Source organism: Vulpes lagopus, chromosome 19, assembly GCF_018345385.1.
Source record: "Vulpes lagopus strain Blue_001 chromosome 19, ASM1834538v1, whole genome shotgun sequence".
Taxonomy (NCBI): domain Eukaryota; kingdom Metazoa; phylum Chordata; class Mammalia; order Carnivora; family Canidae; genus Vulpes; species Vulpes lagopus.
The window spans coordinates 37,892,493-37,914,140 of NC_054842.1; the positions used below are offsets into that span (position 1 = coordinate 37,892,493).

At 46.5% G+C, this 21,648-nt stretch overlaps 1 protein-coding gene across 12 annotated transcripts in view; it reads left to right on the plus strand.

The window, feature by feature from the left end:
* The window catches only part of PXYLP1 (2-phosphoxylose phosphatase 1), a 72,432-nt gene extending 51,390 nt beyond the window's left edge, over window positions 1-21,042 (plus strand). For all 12 annotated transcript variants that reach the window (XM_041734149.1, XM_041734158.1, XM_041734154.1 and 9 more), the window contains 4 exons: window positions 2,209-2,367; window positions 3,320-3,446; window positions 13,444-13,583; window positions 18,725-21,042. In XM_041734149.1, the coding sequence (XP_041590083.1) occupies window positions 2,209-2,367; window positions 3,320-3,446; window positions 13,444-13,583; window positions 18,725-19,665 (1,367 nt within the window). In that variant the 3' untranslated portion in view covers window positions 19,666-21,042. The remainder of the gene's footprint in view (window positions 1-2,208; window positions 2,368-3,319; window positions 3,447-13,443; window positions 13,584-18,724) is intronic.
* The last annotated feature ends 606 nt before the right edge of the window (window positions 21,043-21,648 follow it).

A 21,648-nucleotide genomic window follows, 5' to 3' on the forward strand; every position in this document is an offset into this window, starting at 1 on the left:
TTATTACAAATAACGCTGTGGCCAGTCTCCTTGGCCATACATCTTTGTGATTGGGATTGATTTAAATTCCAAGAGGTAGGATAACAGGATTGGGGATAAAGCACATATAACATTTTGGTGGATACTGCCAAATACTGCCAAAAGGTTCCTGTTTCCACTCTCACCTCCAGTGTGTGGAAGTGAGTTTTTACAGCCTTGCCAGTACTGCTACTGCTATTATTATTATTAAAACATGAGATTCTAGTCTGATGGGGAGGGATCAGATGCTATTGTTTTATTTTGTATTTAAGTATGAATAACGTTGAACATCTTTTCATACATTCATTGCCATTGGTGTTTGTTTTTCTGTAATTAATCTGCTCATATACCCCCTACTGATTTTTTAGTTGTAGAAGCTCATATGCATTTTGGCTTTAATAATTTGTTACTTATGTTGCAAATATTTTCCTTTCAGTGGATTGTCTTTTAACTTTATTTATAACATCTGTTTGCCAAAGGAAAACCTTAAGTATTTATTTAGAGGAACCTATAAAAGAAATAAGGGAGGGCAGCCCCAGTGGCGCAGTGGTTTAGCGCCGCCTGCAGCCCAGGGCGTGATCCTGGAGACCCTGGATGGAGTCGCACGTCAAGCTCTCTGCATGGAGCCTGCTTCTCCCTCTGCCTGTGTCTCTGCTTCTCTCTCTCTCTCTCTCTCTCTCTCTCTCTGCATCTCTATGAATAAATAAATAAAATCTTTTTTAAAAATAAATAAAAAATAAAAGAAATAAGGGAATTTAAATGGATTTAGACTGGTGGTTGGGCCCTATTTTAGCTATTGTTCAAATGTATGTATGTGTATTCTGGTGATTGATAAACCTTTTAGAAATTAAATGATGCATGGGCACAGCTATTTCTGTGTGTTTCCTCAGTTGGTGGATGCTAAAAATAAAACTATCATTTTGTAGAGAGTTCCAGAAAATCTGTTGTGCTGCAAAGAGGTGCCCCATATATGGACCATTGACCCAGAAGATGGACTTACCTCTGCTTCTAAGTAATTGATAAAAGTCTGTTCATCAGGATTCATTTGGTTGAAAGTAACTGAAACCCAACTCAAACTAGCTTAAACAAGAAGGGTTATATATGATGTATGTAATTGGGACTTTTAAGAGAGGTTCTGGCTTCAGCCACATCTGAACCCAGGGTCTCCAAGAATGGATGTCCTCAGGTCTCTCTCTCTCTCTCTCTCTGATTAGGTCTCTGCATTTGTTTTTCTGCCTTGTTTCTACTCGGCATCATTTTCTTCCTCTGCAGGCAGAGGCTGTCTGAGGAGGAACATGTAGCTGGGGCAGCCCCAGGTTTCCGTTCTTAGAGCTCAGCATACAAAAGAGAGCCTTTTCTAGTGCGTGCACAGCGCCTCTCAAGGAGAAGGAGACTAGTTGCCCCATAACTATCCTCATTGACTCAGTCAGAGGTCCATCTCCAGCCAGGGGCAGGGACCCTGTGATTGACGGTTCAACCAGAACCACATGAGGAGGGGAAAGAGCAGTTCACCAACAGAAAGAAGGGTGCTAGATGGACAGACAGATAGACGGCGGGGCCCACGCATGACATCCAGAAGACTGGTGGGGAGAACCAGTAGAGGCAGAGGAGTGAGCTTGAGATGGGGTTCCACCCGCCACATCCGCCTTGGGTGACTGCCTCAATCTCCTCCCTTGACACTAGGCTCTCTTCTTTGTAAAGTGGTCTTGTGAGGATTAATGAGTGATACCTGTGTTTGGACTCTTGGGGACCCCAGGGTGCAAAACAGATGATATCAAATGACATCTGTTAGCACATCTAGCACTTCAGAGGCACCCAAGAGGTGCTGGCTTTCCTCTCTAGTATTTACTAGAATTCAGAGGGTGCTAGGAATGAGGTAACCAGGTTGCATGAAGTTCTTCCTCTACCACCGAGCGAGGCAGGCCCTTTTCTCTGGGGTGGCCCACCTGCTGTGGCACAGCTAATTATCAGTCAGGAGAAGGTAATGGCGTTGAGAAAGAGGCAGGGCCCAGTAGGGGCTTAGGAAACAGTGCTTGATAAGAAGCTGACCGCTTGCTGGACTGAAGTCCACCCTAATGCTAAGGGAGAGAAGGGTTACTCAGTGCAAATCCAGCCACGCTCTGGGCCCCTCCTGCTGGCCTGGGGTCCCCCACGCTGCACCTGTCATGATCTGCCTTGCTTTCCTTGCAGTCCACCTGACCCCAGTGTCCACAGCTAAGAATGGAGTGAGTAGCAAGAGTCGAAAGAGAATCATGCCTGACCCAGTGACCGAGCCCCCCGTGATGGACCCCATTTACGAAGCTCTTTTGTACTGCAACATTCCCAGTGTGGCTGAGCGCAGCATGGAAGGTAGGCCTGCCTGCCCTGCCCAACTTGGTACCAGGATGGACACCCCTATGGGAACGAGTAGATCTTCAAGCAGCGCAGCATGGTAGGAAGGAACCTGATGGCTCAAATCCTGCAGTTGCCACTAAGCCGTGCCCTTGAATGAGTTCCCAAGTCTTAGCTTCCTCATCTGTGAAATGGGGGTAATGAGCAGTCTCTGCTCACAGGGCTGCCCGGAGTCTTAAGTAAATGCTTCAAACACGTGGCTCACGAGAAGCCCTGTGCACATGTTTGCCATTATGGTTTTCAATGGGATACCAGAGATGGAAAGGTAGGATTGATGGGCTCTAGGGCAGCATCCCCAACTACCCCCCCTCCCCCGCCTTTCCAATAAACTCTCTTCGGGGCTTACGATGTCCACAGGATGCTGGATGCTCTGTTGGTATCCTGCAGTAAAGGTGTAGGAAGATACGATTTTTGTGTTGAGTGTTGCTTTTTTTGAACATGGATCAAAATGATACTGAATATTTTTATCAGTGTTTGCCCTGATTTGTTTCATAGAGCTTTATTTATTTTGTTGATCTTTTTAAGGAGGCTCCACACCCAATGTGGGGCTTGAACTCCCAACCCTGAGGTTAAGAGTTGAGGGAGCCAGATCCCGTTTCATGGAGCTTTGAAGTAGAAGTCATTGTTTCTAGCATTTCTCCAGGCCACTCGCTAGACTGTGGATTGTGAGTGAGGCCACTCTGGCCTCCAGCACCCAGCCACACCCCCAGAGCCTCCCTGTCACCTCTGGGGTGTCAGAGACCTAACCAGACATAACCAGTCCTGTCTCTCTCCTCCACCTGCCTTGTGGCCACCCCGCTGCCTGCAGCACAGCACCTTGCTGCTGGGCTCATCCCTCCCCACTTCTGTGAAGTGGAAAGGCTGCTCACCTCCCGAGTGATAACCAGGCCATGTTACTCCTCTCCCACAGGTCACGCCCCCCATCATTTTAAGCTGATCTCAGTGCATGTGTTCATTCGACACGGGGACAGATACCCACTGTATGTCATTCCCAAAACGAAGCGACCAGAAATCGACTGCACTCTGGTGGCCAACAGGTAAATTGCACTTTTTCTAAGAGTCGTTTCCAAGCGTCGGTTCTCTCTGTCCCAGTCAAAACGCTGGCTGGAGAATGACAGGCAGGGGGAGTAAGCTCAACAAGCGAGTCCTGTTTGCCAGAAGCCTGATCTTCAGCACAATCCTGCGTGTTAATTACCATTTCACAGTTGAGAAGAAGGAGGCCCAGAGAAGCGAGGACAGCCGTGTAAGGCCGCACAGCAGACAAACCGAGACTTGGGTCCAGGCCAGTGTGGGGCCTGCTCTTCCCTCCTGTGTTCTGCAGTTTGAGAAGGAGCAGGGACCTAGTGCAGTGAACACTGGGCCCAATGTGCTCAGGCCCTGGCTCAGCTGTGTGGTTTGGGGCAGCAGGTGAGTCCCGTAGTCTTCGAGTCTCGCCCTCCCATCTCTGCAGTGGGGATGCGGTTGCTGACTGTGTTGGGTCACGAGTAAGTGAAATGATAGAGGAGAACATGTCCCACCAGCTGTAGAGCCATGTACATGTAAGACTTACTTCAGCCTTTTAATTTTTCATGGGAATAGGGATAGCACGTTCTTGGTTGAGAGCCCTTAGGATGCAAAAGAATTCAACAGAGACTGGAAATTGTGCATATGGGTAAGGCACAGCTCTAAAATGAGAGGCCGAATTAGCCCTGAAATGACGGGCGAGGCCTCCACGACGTGTCTGGGTGCACGTAACAGCCCTCGCAGAATTGACTGAAGGAGCGAAGGAGACGGAGGGAAGTGCTCACGGAGGAAGATGTCATGTGGATGGAATGCTTCCGGGTGCCAGTCTGCCCTGGGCAGGCCCAGTCTGGGGGACCAGGCCTCTTCCTTCTAGTGGATGGTGGTGTGAACCCCAGGGAGGGAGTTTCAGGGTAACTTTTTGGGTCTCCAGGCTTCTCACTGTCCAGGATTATGGGGAAAAGGAAGTGAACCATTGGATGTAAACACATCATGAAATAGTGTGTGACTATAGCCTATCATGCACTTTCTCCTTTCCTGCTGGAGGTCACGAAGCCTGCAGCCTGGGTGCTTATGTCTTTTTCTGTGTTTAGCAAGCATAGGTGAATGTCCCAGTGTCCCACAGGTTGGAAAAGCCCCTGGGTCAAGGTCTCTAGCCTTCTGTACCAACCTTCTGAAACCTTCTCCCCGCTGCCGTACCCACTCTTGTTGGCTCCCCACCCCTCAGACCTTTGCCCCTGCTGTTTAGCTCTCTAAACCCACTCCTACAGCTCCTCAGAGGCTCCCCTGAAATGCTGCCCCTTCTGGGCAACCTCTCCTGATGTGTGAGGATGGGTACTCTCGTTGTATCGGGCATTGTCACTGCCCCACTCAAACTGCAAAGGGCGATGTACAGGAAGGCTCTCCGAACAAAATATTGAATGACCGGACCTAAACTGGCCTTTGAATTAGGGGAAGGAGAGAGGCCTCTTGCTGGGCTGGGTATCAGCCCTTTGGTTTCTGGATCAGAGGATGGTCTAGAGTGATCTAGGATGGCAGGAGAACATGGGGTGCAAGGAGGGCAGCTCAGAGAAGTGGCTTTGCTCCACTGGCACAGTCTGTGGATATCTGCCGTCTGAACTGCTGAGGAATAGATAGGCCAGGAGGCCTCTCAGTTCGCCAGCCTCAGGGCAGCCTCAAGGACTCTGACAATACCATGCATCAGCCCTGGCAACATGTCTTCTGCTCCCCTTTCTCTAGCTGGGCTCTATATTCCCAGACATGAGAATTTTTCAGTGGTTTGGCCCAGACCAGGGGTCCATCCCCAGACCAGTCAGCTGTTACTCAGGTCCCTGAGCACCTCCAGGCTCTGGAGGTTACCCTCACTGTTTAGCTAGAGAAGGTGCCCATTGGGCATGGCTGCCTGCCAACATGCAGACTCCCCCCCCCCCCCCCCGCCCGCGCATGTACCTGCATGCTTTGCAGCTTATCTTCCAGCATGATTGTGCCCTTCCCACACCACTGGCTCCTTAAAGGCATTGGATCTCTCTCCTTTATCACTGGTGTCCAGCCTGAGCCTGGCATAAAACAGTTGTCACACTAGGTTGGTTGCAGAGTGAATTTAGGACCTTAGTGAGAATCACAAGTCCTATTGCTGATCAAGTGCCTCATGATAGATTTTAGCCTCTGCCATGGAACTCTCTGAAGCCTTAGAAACCCTTTTGGTAGAAGGCCAATCACTTTAGCTTTGTGGCCCTCAGTACTTTGTCCTGGGCTGTGGGGACAGTGGTCCATCCCTTAGCACAACCTTGTGAATTCTAACTAAGGGGCTGCACTAATGCACTGATCTGGTCGTACTGAGGGGTTGACAAGCGTTGGTGTTCCATTTACTACAGTGGCTTGCAGGCTCTCTGGGCCTAGGCTCTTTCCCACTTTGAGTGGTCGTGGTCAGGAGGCCAGGCCCGGTCCCAGGGCCCCTCATCCATTACAGCCATGGCAGGATCCTGCGATGGGGCCGTTTTTGGAGCTCCCAGTTGAGAGGTGCAGCTCCTGGGGACCAGCTGCTCTGCTGCCCCTGCCCCCGTTTTCCCTTAATCTTCCGACCTACTTCTGTTTTATTGAACATTCTGTGTCTTCAGGAGCTGCTTTAAGTCCTTGGTGGAAGGAGGGAGAAGTATGCATGTTTAATTAATTGCTGACATTTAATTAATTCCATGCTTAAAAAAATGAAGTGGACCTGTCATAAATGCACACTTAGAGTGAGAGTGAGCAGGACTCCCGATGATGTGGAGCCCCCCCACCCTCGGGCTTCGGAATCCCCTGGGACTGTGGGGTCTGGGACACCAGCCATGCCTGCTGCCTTCCCAGGTACTGATTCAGGTTCGGGAATCATCCATTTTTACAGCCTCGTAAGGGCGGTGGGTCCTGGAGAGTGGCCTCTCGTCTGGTCTAGTGAGAGGGCGTAGCTGGGCCAGCAGGCAGGGTCGCAGTGAGCTGTGTATGGAGGAGCTGACACCCCGGCACGTTGGTGGCCCCAATGCTTCCCGTCACCGTGACCCATTCCGTGGCTCTCCCCAGTCTTTGTAGCGGAAGCTGCCTCTTCCTGAAGGCCGTGTGCCTTGTGGCAAAGGTGCTGTTTTAACTCTCATGGGACAGCATTTGGCCAGCCGTAGGGTTATTAGCCATAGTTATGCCATGTGTATTAAATGCCTTTTTTGCTTGCATTCATGAATACGAACTAGATACTCTTTTCTACATCCAAGGAAGAGAAAAAGATTTGCTTCAATCAGTATTTATTCAGTACATTGTGTTTTTAAACACTTACTATGTGTCGGGTATTGTGACGTGGCTGGCCCACATACAGAGAGGTGGCATGTGAACAGGCACCTCGATAAAGTGAAGGCGCCAGCCCCATGCATATCTGAGGGAAGAGGGTTCCAGACAGAGGGAACAGCAAGTGCAAAGAGCCTGATGCTGGAATAAGACCAGTATGTGGCTGGACTGGACAGGGAAGGGGGAGGAAGGGCTTCTAAAGACTCATAGAAGAAAGGCTGCTCCTGCCTCCAGGGGGCCCAGTCCCGCCTGAGAGGCAATCTGGTGGCCAGCACCCACCGTGGCAGCCGCAGTATTAGAGAAGCAGTGGAAGAATTAGAAAAAGTAGAGGTAGAAGCAGTTTGAGAACCATATTTGGGGCATGAACCACAAGAGGGCAGCCTGCCTGGGCTTGGGGGGGACTGGAGAGGTGGGATGGCAGGTCCAGGAAGGCCACTACGACCAAGGGACCTAGAGGGTGTTCGGGAGCACATCAGGCAACAGCTGGTGATAAATGGTACCTGGGGCAGTGAAACCTACCTGGGCAAAGGTTTGTGGAGGTGGACAGCTTGGCCCATAGGCTGGAGCAGGGAGCGGAGAGGTGGAAGGGTGGGGAGGGCCTAGGTCATCTGATGCTATGAACGCCCAGCTAAGGAGAGTGGCAGGCATCAAGGCAGCGAAGGAGCTGGGAAGGGGAGGGATGGAATTATCAAGATATCTGGCTGCCATGATGCCAAGGACGGATCAGAGGCTGGCTGCGATGTTTGCGTTCCTATGGCCATAGTGATCCAGAAGAGAGATTGCCCCGCAGAGTCCCACCCAGGTCCTTAAAATGACCTACAGGACTTCCTGTACTCTCTCCCTTCCCCTTGCCCTGCCCTGGGGCTCTCCTCATCCTCACTCACTCCACCTCAGCCACACCGCCCCTAGCCCTCCTTCCCACTGACGGTGTTCTCTCTGCAGACAGCTCTTCCCCAGCAGCTTAATGGCCAGCAGGTCCACCTCCTTCAAGCCTTGCTTAAATGTCACCTTCTCAGAACACTTCACTTACAATTACAATGCACTTCTTCCATCTAAGTCTCCTGGGTCCCTCTTTTCCTGCTCTTCTTTTTGAGAAACACACCAACGCTTCATAGCATCTGTTACCTTCTAGGGTGCATGTGCGCACAGGCACACACACACTTTTTTTTAAAGGTTTTATTTGTTTATTCATGAGAGGCACAGAGAAAGAGACAGAGACATAGGCAGAGGGCATAGCAGGCTTCCTGCAGGGAGCCCAATGCGGGACTCGATCCCAGGATCCTGGGATCATGACCTGAGCCAAAGGCAGACGCTCAACCACTGAGCCACCCAGGTGCACGCCCCACACACACTTTCTGGTGTTCATTGTATGTTGTCTGCTTCCCCAGGCTAGAATGCGAGCTCTCTGAGGGCAGTGTTCAATGCTGCTATATGCCAAGGGCCTAAGAGGATGCATGGCAAATGGGAGGAACATGATCAAATATCTGTTGAATGAATAAATGGATAGAGGCCAAAACTCAGGGAGTGTCAGTGGAGTTGGAGAGAAGGCTTGGGTCTGAGAGAAAGTCACAAGGTGAGAGCAAGTCACAAGGTAGGACTTGCTGACAGGATGAGGGTGAGACAGAGACAGAGAGGATGGTGGCCAGATTTCTGATTGGGTATCTGGCTGGTGCTGGTGCCCCTGCCCAGAATAGAAAGAGCAGAGAAAGGGAGGAAGGGGAGGGAAGTTAGGAGGACAGGTCTCGGTGCTAAGTATGAGCTGTCATCAGACATTCCAGTGATAATTTCTAGAAGGTCGTATAGGGATGTAGGTGTGGGGCTCTGGCATGTTGTCCTGCCAGGGGACAGAGGTTCATTTGAGAGTTGATGTGTCGATGGCAGCTGACACTGTGGGTGTGACTGGTATCACAGAGCCTATGGAGCGAGGGAAGGCTGAAAACAGAGTCCTGGCAAACAGGAGCCAAGAAGTAGCCCAGAGAGGGAGAGGATCCCAGGAGGAGACTTTGCAAACAGGAGTGGCAATGTTAGGAGAGCTAAGAAAGGAGGAAGTTTTTAACAAAGGGTGAGGGGCAATTAATCACCTCAGGTAATGCACAGAGGTCCAGAAAGCCAAAGACGGAGAAAAGCATATTGAGCTTATCTGTTTAGAATTTCATTTCATTAATAATATAAAATAAAATCTTTTTCATAAATTGTAAAAGTCTGTGGAATGAACTCATTCCAGTTTCCAGCCACATGAGCTTTTTTAAATTGTGTTTTCTGATAACAGTATCACTGGCACTATGCTTCTTCTCTGTCTTAACGTTCTATGCAGGACTCAGTAATTGCTCAGATTATAGCGAAAGCACAATACATTTTCTCATGGGTGTGTAGATTAGCCTCGAGGTTCTGTCTCAAGCTTTGTGGCATAGATGTAAACAATGCATACAAAAATGTAAATAAGAACTCTGGAAATGAATAGTTTGAAGCCTTAAGATAGCAGCACCTTTAATTCTTCCAATTTTCTTTCTTTCTTTTTTTTTTTTTTTTTAGATTTCTATTTATTTATTTGACAGAGACGGAGCAGGAGCAGAGGGAGGGGCAGAGGGAGAGGGAGAAGCAGGCTCCCCACAGAGCAGGGAGCCCAACTCAGGGCTCAATCCCAGGACCCCAGGATCATGACTGGAGCTGAAGGCAGACACTTAACCAGCTGAGCCACCCAGGTGCCCCAGTTCTGTCGATTTTCAATAGGAAAGCAGATTTCCAGGGAGGTTGCAATGACATGAGTTTTTCCTGAAGAAAAATTCATCATGACAGATAGAATCATTTCTGTGTTAGAGTTAGTCTAGCCTTTTGTAACCAAGAGACTGAAGAATCCATTGCCTCAAATACCAAAGTTTACCTTTGCCTTGCATGAAGGTCTGAGGTAAGTGACCCAGGTCATATTATGTGGCTGTGCTTGGTCATTTAGGGCCCCAGGTTCCTTCAGATCATGGCTCCCATCATGCCCTAGGGATGTCTACATGATTGAACCTGGATTGCTTCCATGTCTACCTAGTGGCTGGTGGGAAGGAATGCTAAAGAGCATTCCATGATCTAAAAACCTAAACTCAGTAGTGGGATACATCCTTCCATTCCATTAGTGAATACTATGTGGTTCTAGCTAACCACTAGGGCCTCAGAAATGGGACCTAACCAATTCCCAAGAAGAGAATAGATTTTTTTTTTTAAGATTTATTTATTTATTTGAGAGAGAGAGAGAGAGAGAGAGAGAGAGAACGTGCTAAAGGGGGAGGAGGAGCTGAAGGGGAGGGAGAGAGAGAATCTCCAGATTCCCCACGGAGCATGCAGCCCAACATGGGGTCCATCTCCCCATCTTGAGATCATGACCTGAGCTGATATCAACGGTTGGACACTTAACCAACTGAGCCACCCAGGTGCCCCAGAGGAGAATAGATTTTAGTGTACAACGTTTAAAGAAAAACCACAGCTAGATAGTAGTTAGTAGCAGTAAAAACAGATTGTATTCCGGAACTAATGCAGTAAGGGAAAAGAGATCTCAGTGTAGAAGTGGGCTCAATTCCAAATACAACATGGGCTGTGGGAATTTATAGCCAGGGAGCAGGGTGGAGGTCAGTGGCCAGAATAGGACTAAGAGGAGACTTCAGGGGTGAATTTCTGGCCAAAGGCAGGCCAGGGTGAGCAGATACCACCTGGGAGATGAGGAATTTGATCAGATAGGAAGAGCGGGAGATTCTGGCTAAATCGACTTAGCAGGCTTTTTGCTAAAACTGAGTGATACAAAATGGACATAAGTCCAAAGAACATAGAAGTCCAAAGGTTGAGGCCTAGCTGGAAAGAGGGTTCAGAGGAGCCTAACTATAGTTTACTCAAAGAGAGTCTGTCACAATTAGCAGTTTCACTCATAATTTCCATTGAAATCTGAGTATTTTAGTAAACCAGTATAGGAACTTGTCATATTCATTGCTATAGCTTATGGGAGGCTTGGACTTTTCGTAAAGCATCTAAGGATGGGGTACTTCCCAGTCCAATTCATTTACAGGTGTTTTGGAGTATCTGCCATCAAGCTAGGTACCCTACCCTCTTGGCTACAGAGGGAGGAGTGGAGCTGTGGACTGGGTAGCCAGGACCTGGACATTTAGATCCAGGACAGGCCCAGGGACTCAGGTTACCTGGTCCTCTTCTTGTTAAAAAGATCCAGCCACGGGACGCCCGGGTAGCTCAGTGATTGAGCGTCTGCCTTTGGCTCAGGTTGTGATCCCAGGATCCTGGGATCAAGTCCTGCATCAGGCTTCCTGCATGGAGCCTGCTTCTCCCTCTGCCTGTGTCTCTGCCTGTCTCTGTGTCTCTCATGAATAAATAAATAAAATCTTAAAAAAAAAAAAAAGAAAAGATCCAGCCATTTGCTATCTCTCCTGTTAAGTGAAGTTTTCCTTCCAGCAATCGCCATCTTTCCGGACCAAAACCAAGTTTCTATCTATACAGTTAGATATTAACATATCATTAAGCCGTCAGATGCTGTGAAAACGTGAGATAAGCTCAGCAAATACTTCCACATCCTGTTGATGGATGGCTTTTGTTTCTATTAATTCAAATTGTCAGCCCTTATTGTCAGTCTGGAAATCTTATTTCCCAGTTTGCAAATATTTATGTGTTTTAGCCTTGGGAATAATAACATATCCTCTGTTTTTGTGGAAAGACACAATGCCCTACAGCAATCCAGGATGATTAGACTATATATTGTGTCAGTATTAGCATTCTCTAATTTTAAAACATTTTTTAAAGATGGGCTTTCTACTTTTTTGAAAGATAATAAAAGCATTTTACCTGGGGCACCTGGGTGGCTCAGTGGTTGAGCATCTGCCTTTGGCTCAGATTGTGATCCTGAGTCCTACATGGGCTCCCCATGGGAAGCCTGCTTCTCCCTCTGCCTATGTCTCTGCCTCTCTCTGTGTGTCTCTCATGAATAAATAAAAATCTTAAAAAAAAAAAAAAAAAGCGTTTTAACAGCCAAAGTTAACCGGGCTCTCAGACAGGAGAGGCCTGCCATTAGAACAACTTATCCTTGCTTCTCTTCATGTTGATTTAGCTTAGCTGGGAACTCATCTTATCTGTTCACTTTCATTCAGCCGGAGAATGTACACACATTCATAGGCCATTTCATTATTCATAGAAAAGCTGTGTATATTAGGTTATCTCATTATTCAGAGAAATGTACATTTATTTATAGGTCATTTCATTATTTAGGGAGATTGTATATTAGCAACTAGAAGAATAAATTAAATCTTGATTTACCCCATGTATTGTGGCAGAAATATAAGTAATGTCAGATATTATAAAAAAAAATGTTTTTTATCTCTTCATTACCACCGCATGTGAAATGAGATACTATATGTGCAAAATGCAAAGCGAATGGTAGAGAGCTGTAGAGATCTTGGTTACCTTAACCAATTAATTTTTCTCAAAGGAGATTTTCCAGAGGTCAGTTAAGGATTACTGGGGTGAAGGTTGAGGGTAGGTTTGCTAGGAGGAAGGGGCTGCATGTGTAAAGTCTAGGATGTGTGAAAGAACAAGGTGTGTTGGGACAGAAGGCAGTCAGTTACCTGTGACCAGAGCCCAGTATTCAAATGGAAAAGGTGGGAATCCCTGAGCCTCAAGGTGAGGTGGGGCCAGAACAGATTGATAGGCCACGTGGGTCCGCGGGTCCGGTGGGAAAGAGGAAGTGTACAGGAGCAGGGCCAACTGGCCTTGCTGTTAAGTCGATCTGGATCTTGGGCTGTGGAGGAGGCAAGATTAGATTGCAGTTAGGCCAAAGAGGAGCCCATGCCATAGAGACAAAAGCTGCCTGAGCCAGAACCAAGGGAGTGGCTGCAGAGAAGTGGCTGTAGAGAAGCCCCAGGAGGACACATCTAGGATTGGGTGGCAGATGGCATGCATAGGAGCAGGGGAAGGAGAAATCAAGGAGGACTTCCAGCCTGGGCATGACCACCTGGTGGGAGTCAGTAGCCTCCTGAGGAAGGAAACGGGATCTGGGTGGTGGGATCTGAGTGGCAAAGCTGACTCCCCCAGTGCCAGGAGTGATGGGTGCTTCAGCAGAGGTTAGGGACTTGGCCTGGCCTCATGCAATATTAGTGGTAGAGCAAACGTGATCCTGGAATTTAAAAGTGATTGAACTTGAAGCACCTGGGTGGCTCAGTTGGTTAAGTATCTGATTCTTGATTGGGCTCAGGGTCGTGAGATCCAGCCCCATGTTGGGCCCCAAGCTCAGCAGGAATCTGCTTCTCGGGAAGCCCCCGTGGCTCAGCAGTTTAGCGCCGCTTTCAGTCCAGGGTGTGGTCCTGGAGACTTGGGATCGAGTTCCACATCAGGCTCCCTGCATGGAGCCTGCTTCTCCCTCTGCCTGTGTCTCTGCCTCTCTCTCTCCCTGTGTCTCTCATGAATAAATAAATAAAATCTTTAAAAAAAAAAAAAAAAAGGAATCTGTTTCTCTCCCTCCCCTCCATCCCTTCCGCTGCTCCAGCACACACTCGCGTGCTCTCTCAAAATAAAATCATATAAAAAAAAAATCAAAGTGACTGAGCCCAGTACCTGTTCTTATGGGTGAGCAGGGTAGGATGCACCTTGGATTTTACTGGCTGAAGTTGAAACCTTTGTGGACTATTCTGGAGCATAATGACGACTAATTCTCCATCTAATTCTCCATTCTCCTTGTTGTCTCCTTAGGAAACCATATCACCCTAAACTGGAAGCTTTCGTTAGTCACATGTCAAAAGGATCCGGAGCCTCTTTTGAAAGCCCTCTACACTCCCTGCCTCTTTACCCCAATCACCCACTGTGTGAGATGGGAGAGCTCACACAGACAGGTATGTGTGACAGCCATTGGCTCATTCCTCCTCCCATGTCCTCTTCTATGTGGCATACGTCGGAGCAGATGCTCCTGGGCAAGGCGCTGTGTGCTCATGGGGATGAATAAGGACCAGTACCACAGGTGGCTCTGAGCCCACCAAGGTATCTAAGTAAACATATGATTCCTAAAAATTAAAAAGAGCCCCTTTCTTTATTGCAAAACCAGTATATGTCAATGGAAGAGAAATTAGGAAAGATGGTCAAGCAAAAGGAAGAAGAATTTAAAGTACCCCCAAATCCCAGCCCACGGAAGAAATGAGTCCTTGTTTCATTTGTTTATGTGTGTGCACACATGCACACACAGTGGTATCTTACTACACAATTTTGTAATACACTTTTTCATTTAACAGTATGTTGTGATAATCCTTCCCTGTCGATAAATATTCATTAACAGCATCATTTCTTATGTCCACCTACTATCCCACTATTGCTGGGCCATAATTTATGTAACCAATCCCATGTTCAAAGAACATACTTCAAAGAAAACAACCTGATAAGTTTTAATGCACGAGATCTCAGGAACAAATATGTATGGCAGATCCCCAGTGAGCATGGAGCTTGTTTGACTGAGCGTGTTCCTCACAGAAGCCCACCTTTCCCTCTGAGCCCTGTTCATACCATTCATTACACAGCCTGTTCCCTGTCAGGGTGGGTTGGTGAGTTAACTGTGGAATTACCTCTGTTAGGAAGAGAAGGAACTGGTAGCTCCCCAATAGCCTCTAGTTCCTTCTTACTTCAATCCAGGACCTCAGAGGGCCTTTGCAGGGTCACCAGCCTTTTTGGAAGAATCCAGAGGACCTGCTGGCCATGTTGTCCCACCACTACTGTAAGACCTCAGCTTTGATGAAAGGAAGGTTTCTGTCCTAAAGTTGGCCCTGTGGAGTTTTGCCATGTTTTAAAATCCATTATTATTGGGGAAAATGATAGTGACAGAGTGGGCCAAGCTGAAGGTTCTAGAAGACTAGTCTTGAATAAGGAGGGTTGTCGAAAGCTTTTGGTTGGTAATGAGTTCCACGTACACAAGGTAGGCAGTAGTTTAAAACAGGAGACCAAGTGCCTCCTTTTGTTAACAAGTATTTTATGGTGCTTCCTTAACTCTCCTGAAGTGAAATTCAAATATAATAGAACCTTTCTTAACTCTCCTGAAGTGAAATCCAAACATAATAGAACCTTCCATAACTCTCCTCAAGTGAAATTCAAATATAAGAGAATCTTCCTTAACTCTCCTGAAGTGAAGTCCAAACATAATAGAACCTTCCTTTACTCTCAAGTGAAATCCAAATATGATAGAACCTTCCTTAACTCTCAAGTGAAATTCATATATAATATAATATAAATTCAATATAATAATATATAATAGAACCTTCCTATACATATATGATTTTAAAGAAGAGCAATTATATCAGGTACCGTAACTATAATAAAAGGGGAAACAAAAGGAAACAAATGTATTATATAATGCAGTGTGTCTCAGTGTAAAAGCTTGAGCACACACTCACTAGCAGAATGACATCCTCAGTTGTTTACACTTAAATGTGGGTTGGTGACTGTGACTACTACAAATGTAGACTGACTGAGGGGTAACATAATGGGGACTCTGACACCATGTTTTGGGACATAATTGTTTTGACAAGTTCTGATCAAAATAAAATACAGATGTCCCTTAATTTCTGTCTCATCTCTGGAAAAATCAGTGGTTTTCATGGTATGCCAAAATGGTTTTGTATTGATGACACAAAGAAACAGGTTCTAGGCTAAAGTATTTTTTAAAATAGTCTATTTAGGGATCCCTGGGTGGCGCAGCGGTTTGGCGCCTGTCTTTGGCCCAGGGCGCGATCCTGGAGACCCGGGATCGAATCCCACATCAGGCTCCTGGCGCATGGAGCCTGCTTCTCCCTCTGCCTGTGTCTCTGCCTCTCTCTCTTTCTCTCTGTATGACTATCATAAATAAAAAAAAAAAAAGTCTATTTAAATTCAATTTGCCAACATACAGTACAATACCCAGTGCTCATATCATGTGCCCTCCTTAATGCCCGTCACCCAGTTACCCCATGCCCCACCCACCTCCCCTTCTGCAACTCTAGGCTAAAGTATTTCAACAGGTTTTTCACATGTGGGAATAACTTGTGGTACATCTAAAAGTTATATGGGTCAGAGAACAGTTCTTTGGAGAGACTGTCTAGCTCCATGGCCCTCACCCACTAAGTGTCAGGAATCTTCCTTTCCATATTGTTGTGACAACTCAACCCCAAACCCTCTCTGAGAGCAGAGCCAGGCTTACTGAGAACCACTGACTAAACCTCTGGTTGCAAGTGACAGACACTAAGTAAAGCAAAAGAGGGACACTTATTGTACCGATTCAGGATGACTCAAAGACTCTGAGGGCAAGAATTATGACCAGGCCTCCAGAGACTGGAACCAGAAAGAAGAAATTTGTCTGTCTCAGCTTCTGTGGTTTAGGTCTGTGTCTGTCCACAGAGTGACAGTCCTAGCCATACCCAGAGATGAATTGCAAGTCCAAATTCTTGACAGCGAGAGAAAGTCTAATAGGGTCCTTTAACGTCAATGTCCATTGGTTGACTCCGAGGTCAGGGTAACTATGTATTGAGCAATGGGGGCCTCCCCAGCCTCTGGATCCAGGGGCTGTTCCCTGAGAAGAAGCAGGGGAAGGTGGCCTTCACATACTTGTAGACACTCATTCATTCTGATCTCTCTTCTCAGTTGTTCTATTATCTACATCATCTTCTCAATCAGCATTACTCTAGAAATTATTTTCATAGTACTGTTTGCTCCTGTTCCCTAATTCTCTTTTAATGCTCATTTTTATCTTCTATTTTAAATTTCATTAAAAATGCATAGCTGTTAGAATAACCACTTATAACTGAAACACTTTTGGCACCCCACTGTAACTATGTAAGCCCACTCATTAGTGCCTACTCTATTCAAGATGCTTTGGCAGCTGCTGAGTGTAGGAGGGTAGGGAGTGGCTGGATGAATAGATGCTCCCCCTGCTTGTCCTAAAGGAGCCTGCAGGTGCCATGGGACAGCGCACACAGAGGCAGCTCTCCATGCTGCTGCAGGCTGCGCAGTCCTACAGAAGAAATTCAGGCTGTGGTGTAGACAGGCCTGTGAGATGGGCCTGTTGATGTGACCCCCATAGGCTGGTGAGGCAGTGAGTGAGATTAGCTTGTGTCAGGTGCCTGGCACAATGCTGGCATAGGCTAGGCTCACTGATCGCAGCTCAAGTCCCAGAGATCCAGCGGTATGGGCACAGGAAGGAATTCTTGATCTGACCTGGGGGAAGATGAGGGAAGAGTACAGAGAAGGCAATATCGGAGCCGGGGAACCAGATGAAGACTTCCCTAGGCAGAGAAAGGGGAAGAAGGGCATGACCAAGGTCACGGAGATAGGCTGTGTTTGGAGAGGCCAAGAGGCCCTAAAAGGCTAGAACTTAGTATTTCTGCCTGAAACTACAGGGAGAAGGTGTTACACGCAGGGACTAAGAGGGCAAGGGGGCCCCAGGTTGGGGCTTGAATTTCAGCTCTGCCACTTCCTAACAGTGACTGGTCAGGGCCTCAGGTTCCTCAGCTGTAAAATAAAGAAAATGGGGATAATTATCTGCCTTCTTTATCGGGTTTTTGTGAGGACGAAAGGAGAAAGGCCTGGCACACAGGAAGCACTCAACCTTAGTATACATAGCCTCGAAATATAAGGCAGGCCCAGAGGTAAACCAGAGCCAGACACAGATTCTTATTGTTTGTCACTCATTGTTTGCTTCTTTTTGCAAATCATTTTGGAAATGCCTAAGACCTGTGTCAGCCCAGATCTCTGAGGGAACTCTGTGCTCGATACTTTTCCTTCAGAGTGGGACACAGACATCCATTGTGATGTTTTCCTGAGCTGTACCCCTTCCTGGGCCAGTGCAATTCCCCCTGATGCATCTCAGCCTCGAGTTGTCTCAGGTTTTCACACTATTTGGGCATCTGAATAAGTGACATTGGTCATGAACTGGTCGTGGGGCCTGTGTGTGGTTGACCCTCAGAGAATTCATATCTGTTACTGAGATTCCATTGCCCTACGTCCTGTTGCCTGAAGGGTGAGCTTGCTTTCATCTTGGATTGTCTTCTCCTGCTTGAAGATAAGGCTTTTTCTTTTCTCTTTATTTTTTTTTCGAGATAATTTGTTACTGTACTATGGCAGTACAAAACTAAAACTTGGTAAACTTTTAGTTAACAGGTAAATTTAAAATTCTTGTTCCTACCTCTGTTCCATGTACCCCATTTCTGTGCCCCCATCTCCCCAGGTCACCATTGGTATTAGTTTCTTACGCATCCTTCCAAAGTCTCTTTATGCAAAACACAAACAACTGCAAATACACTTCTTATTTTTCCCTCATTTTTATTTAAGAGGAGTATAATAAGATGTACTATTCTGCGCTTTGCTTTTTGTTTTTTTTTTGTTTTTTGTTTTGCTTTTTTTTCTGATATTCCTCTGAGTGTGTGAGAGATCATTCCATATCTGTGCAGACAGACTGTCCTTGATGAGCCAGTGATGAGCCAGTAATGCCCCGGTAGGATTAGATGGAATGTACCTAGAAGGTTAGCAGCCAGCCTTCACTTGGGAGAGTAGGGAGAATGAGGCGAAGGAGAAAAGCATCCCAACAGTGAGGGGATGAAGCAGCCAGCAAGCACCTTTTCCTCTTTACCCGACCAATTTCCATGGGCCCTTCCTGAATGCTAAAGAATGCCGTGTCCCTGGGCCAGAGGGAGAAAGCTCTCCTTAGGCCCATGCCAGTTACCACCTTGACGTCGACCAGGAGGCCCACCAGTCCCAATGCCCCGTCCCAGGGCAGGGGGTTTGAGCAGATGGTTCTCGTGCTCTCCTCCTCTGCTCATCCCTTCATGGATAACCCCAAGGGGCTCCCCTCGTGAGTTGATGCCAACCCATTCTTGTAGCTTCCACACACTGGGGAATGGTTTTGATGATAGTGATCTAATAAATAAAGCATTGCGGACTTGGCCACTAACTCGGCCTCCCTTTGCTGCCCCTTTTGTTGAGCTGGTAATGAGGACGCGGTTTGTGTGCCCATGTATTTCAGGAGTCGTGCAGCATTTGCAGAATGGCCAGCTGCTGAGGGACATCTATCTGAAAAAACACAAACTCCTGCCGAATGACTGGTCCACAGACCAGCTTTACTTGGAGACCACCGGGAAAAGCCGGACACTACAAAGTGGGCTGGCCTTGCTTTATGGCTTCCTCCCAGATTTTGACTGGAAGAAGATTCATTTCAGGCACCAGCCAAGTGCCCTGTTCTGCTCCGGAAACTGCTACTGCCCGGTGAGAAACCAGTATCTAGAAAAGGAGCAGCGTCGGCAATACCTCTTACGTTTGAAAAACAGCCAGCTGGAGAGGACCTACGAGGACATGGCCAGGATCGTGGACGTGCCCACCAAGCAGCTTCGAGCTGCCAACCCCATAGACTCCATGCTCTGCCACTTTTGCCACAACGTCAGCTTCCCATGCACTAGGAATGGCTGCATTGACATGGAGCACTTCAAGGTGATCAAGATGCATCAGATAGAGGACGAGAGAGAGAGGCGGGAGAAGAAACTATATCTGGGCTACGCACTTCTGGGTGCCCACCCCATCCTGAACCAGACCATCAGCCGGATGCAGCGCACCGCAGAAGGCAGGAAAGAGGAGGTCTTTGCCCTCTACTCTGCACATGATGTCACCCTGTCACCAGTTCTCAGTGCCCTGGGCCTTATGGAAGCCCGATTCCCAAGGTTTGCGGCCAGGTTGATCTTTGAGCTCTGGCAAGACAGAGAAAAGCCCAGTGAGCATTCTGTCCGGATTCTTTATAACGGTGTCGATGTCACATTCCACACCTCTTTTTGCCAGGATCACCACAAGCATTCTTCCAAGCCTATGTGCCCCCTCGAAAACTTAGTCCGCTTTGTCAGGAGGGACATGTTTGTGGCCCTGGGGAGTAGCAGTAGTACTAATTATTATGATGCATGTCACAGGGAAGGATTCTAAAAAGTAAGCAGTGCAGTGCTTATAGAATCTATGCCAATACAGAGGGACGGGAAGGGTCTGCTTCTAGTTCTGTCCGTTGCCAAGAGTATAAGATTATTGAGCTATAAAGGCTAGAAATCACGATTGAGCCACGTAGATGTTTGGGTTGAACAGTAAGTACGTTGCTATAATTGGGTACGTGAGTTACTTGGTACATAATGGCCAGTTCACAGAGAGAGGAAGGTACTTTTATCACAGCCAGACTTTGCTTACGATACCAGAATAGTATTTCGATACCCAAAGTTGCCAATCCACATGTGTATTATTTCAGTCTGCCATGGTACTCTATTGATGGAACCAGCAAACCTCAGCTAAAATTTTCTTCATCTGGGGCAATTTTACCTTGTCCCTGTTCAGTGAAACATTTCCTGAAATTATTTATCTAAAATAGGGGTTGGCAAATTTTTTTCTGTACAGGGCCAGAGAGTAAAGATTTTAGACTCTGGGGACCCAAAGGCCACAGACAGTCGTAACTATTCAACTTCTGCTCTTGTAAGGTGAAAGCAACCATAGACAACATGTAAACAAATAAGTGTGGCTGTGTTCACAGGGCCTAAGTTTGCCGACCCCTGATCTCAAAAAACAGGCCCTACTACATTTGCACTTTCAGCACTTTGAGAACCAGGTGGATACAAAGAATTACTCAGTGGTGCCTCCAGTAACTTCTGCGAGAAACACCGAATTTGGTCTGTATCTGGTGTTAGAACAAACCTTACGGGGAAATAAACATTGAATCAGAATGAATCATAGAAAAACTACTAGAATAATATTTGATGTTCATGAGGATTACGGTAGAAGATAGTTTTTGGTATGTTTTAAATATTTGTCTGCTGTAGTCTGTTTGCTGTATATGCTGAAATTTTTGTATTCCATTTAGTATTTTTATAGTCTAGGAAAATATTTTCTAAGACCAGTTTTAGATGTGCTCCTATTCCTATGTGATACTCAATTTACTGTACCTGCTTGATGGTTAGAAGGAAGCCAGAAGCTGAATTCAGGCACTTTCTTCCAAAATAACTAATTATGGCTCATTCCCTTTGACAAGCTGTAGAATTGGATCAATTTTTAAACCGTAAATTCTAATTGATTTTTAAATAAGTTTTTGGAAGAACTTTGTTACTAGATAGTTAAATAATCTTTATAAGATATTTTATATATTAGAAGCAATTATAATTAAATCTGTGGTTTCTGAACTAAAATGGTGCTAGTTCCACGTGAAGAAATGTAAAGTGCAAGTGAGATTCTCTGGTGTCATTGGCATTCCAAACTTTTCTCTTTGTTTTTGTCTAATGTTGCCTTTGGATACGTCTGTTTCTATAAATAAATTTTTGAACAATACTCATACATACAAGTCATGATTTGTACCTACGAGTCACTCTCACTCTAGTTCTTTTCAAGTAAGTGCCAATATTTTAGAAATTTCTTTTTTTTTTTTTTGTATAAGTAAAAATGTTTTAAATTAGAAAATTCTCCAGTATGCATGACCAGCTGTAGGCTGCACTGGGCCCAGGAGAGATGGCGGAAAGGGCCAGCAGCCCTGGACCTGGAGGGGCCACAGCTTCCTGTTCTGACAGCAACATGAGGGCTCCATGGGCCAGGTGGACTGGTTTAAAATCTATCTTAATTGCTCCTTTTATTGCTGAAAATCATGTGTTGTCTCTTGAGTATTTAAAGCCTAATCAGTTGGGTTTTTTGTTTTTTGTTTTTTGTTTTTTTTTTTTGCTCCCACTCACAGTATATCTGAATTAGAACTGCTAAACACAGCTTGAAGATTTAAAACTAAAAGTGAATCAGAAGATGGTTTAAAAATCAGTTTGAGGGGCTTCCGGGTGGCTCAATTGGTTAAGCATCCGACTCTTGATTTTGGCTTAGGTCATGATCTTGGGATCATGAGATCTCACCCTGTGTCAGGCTTTGAGGTCAGCAGGGAGTCTGCTTGAGATT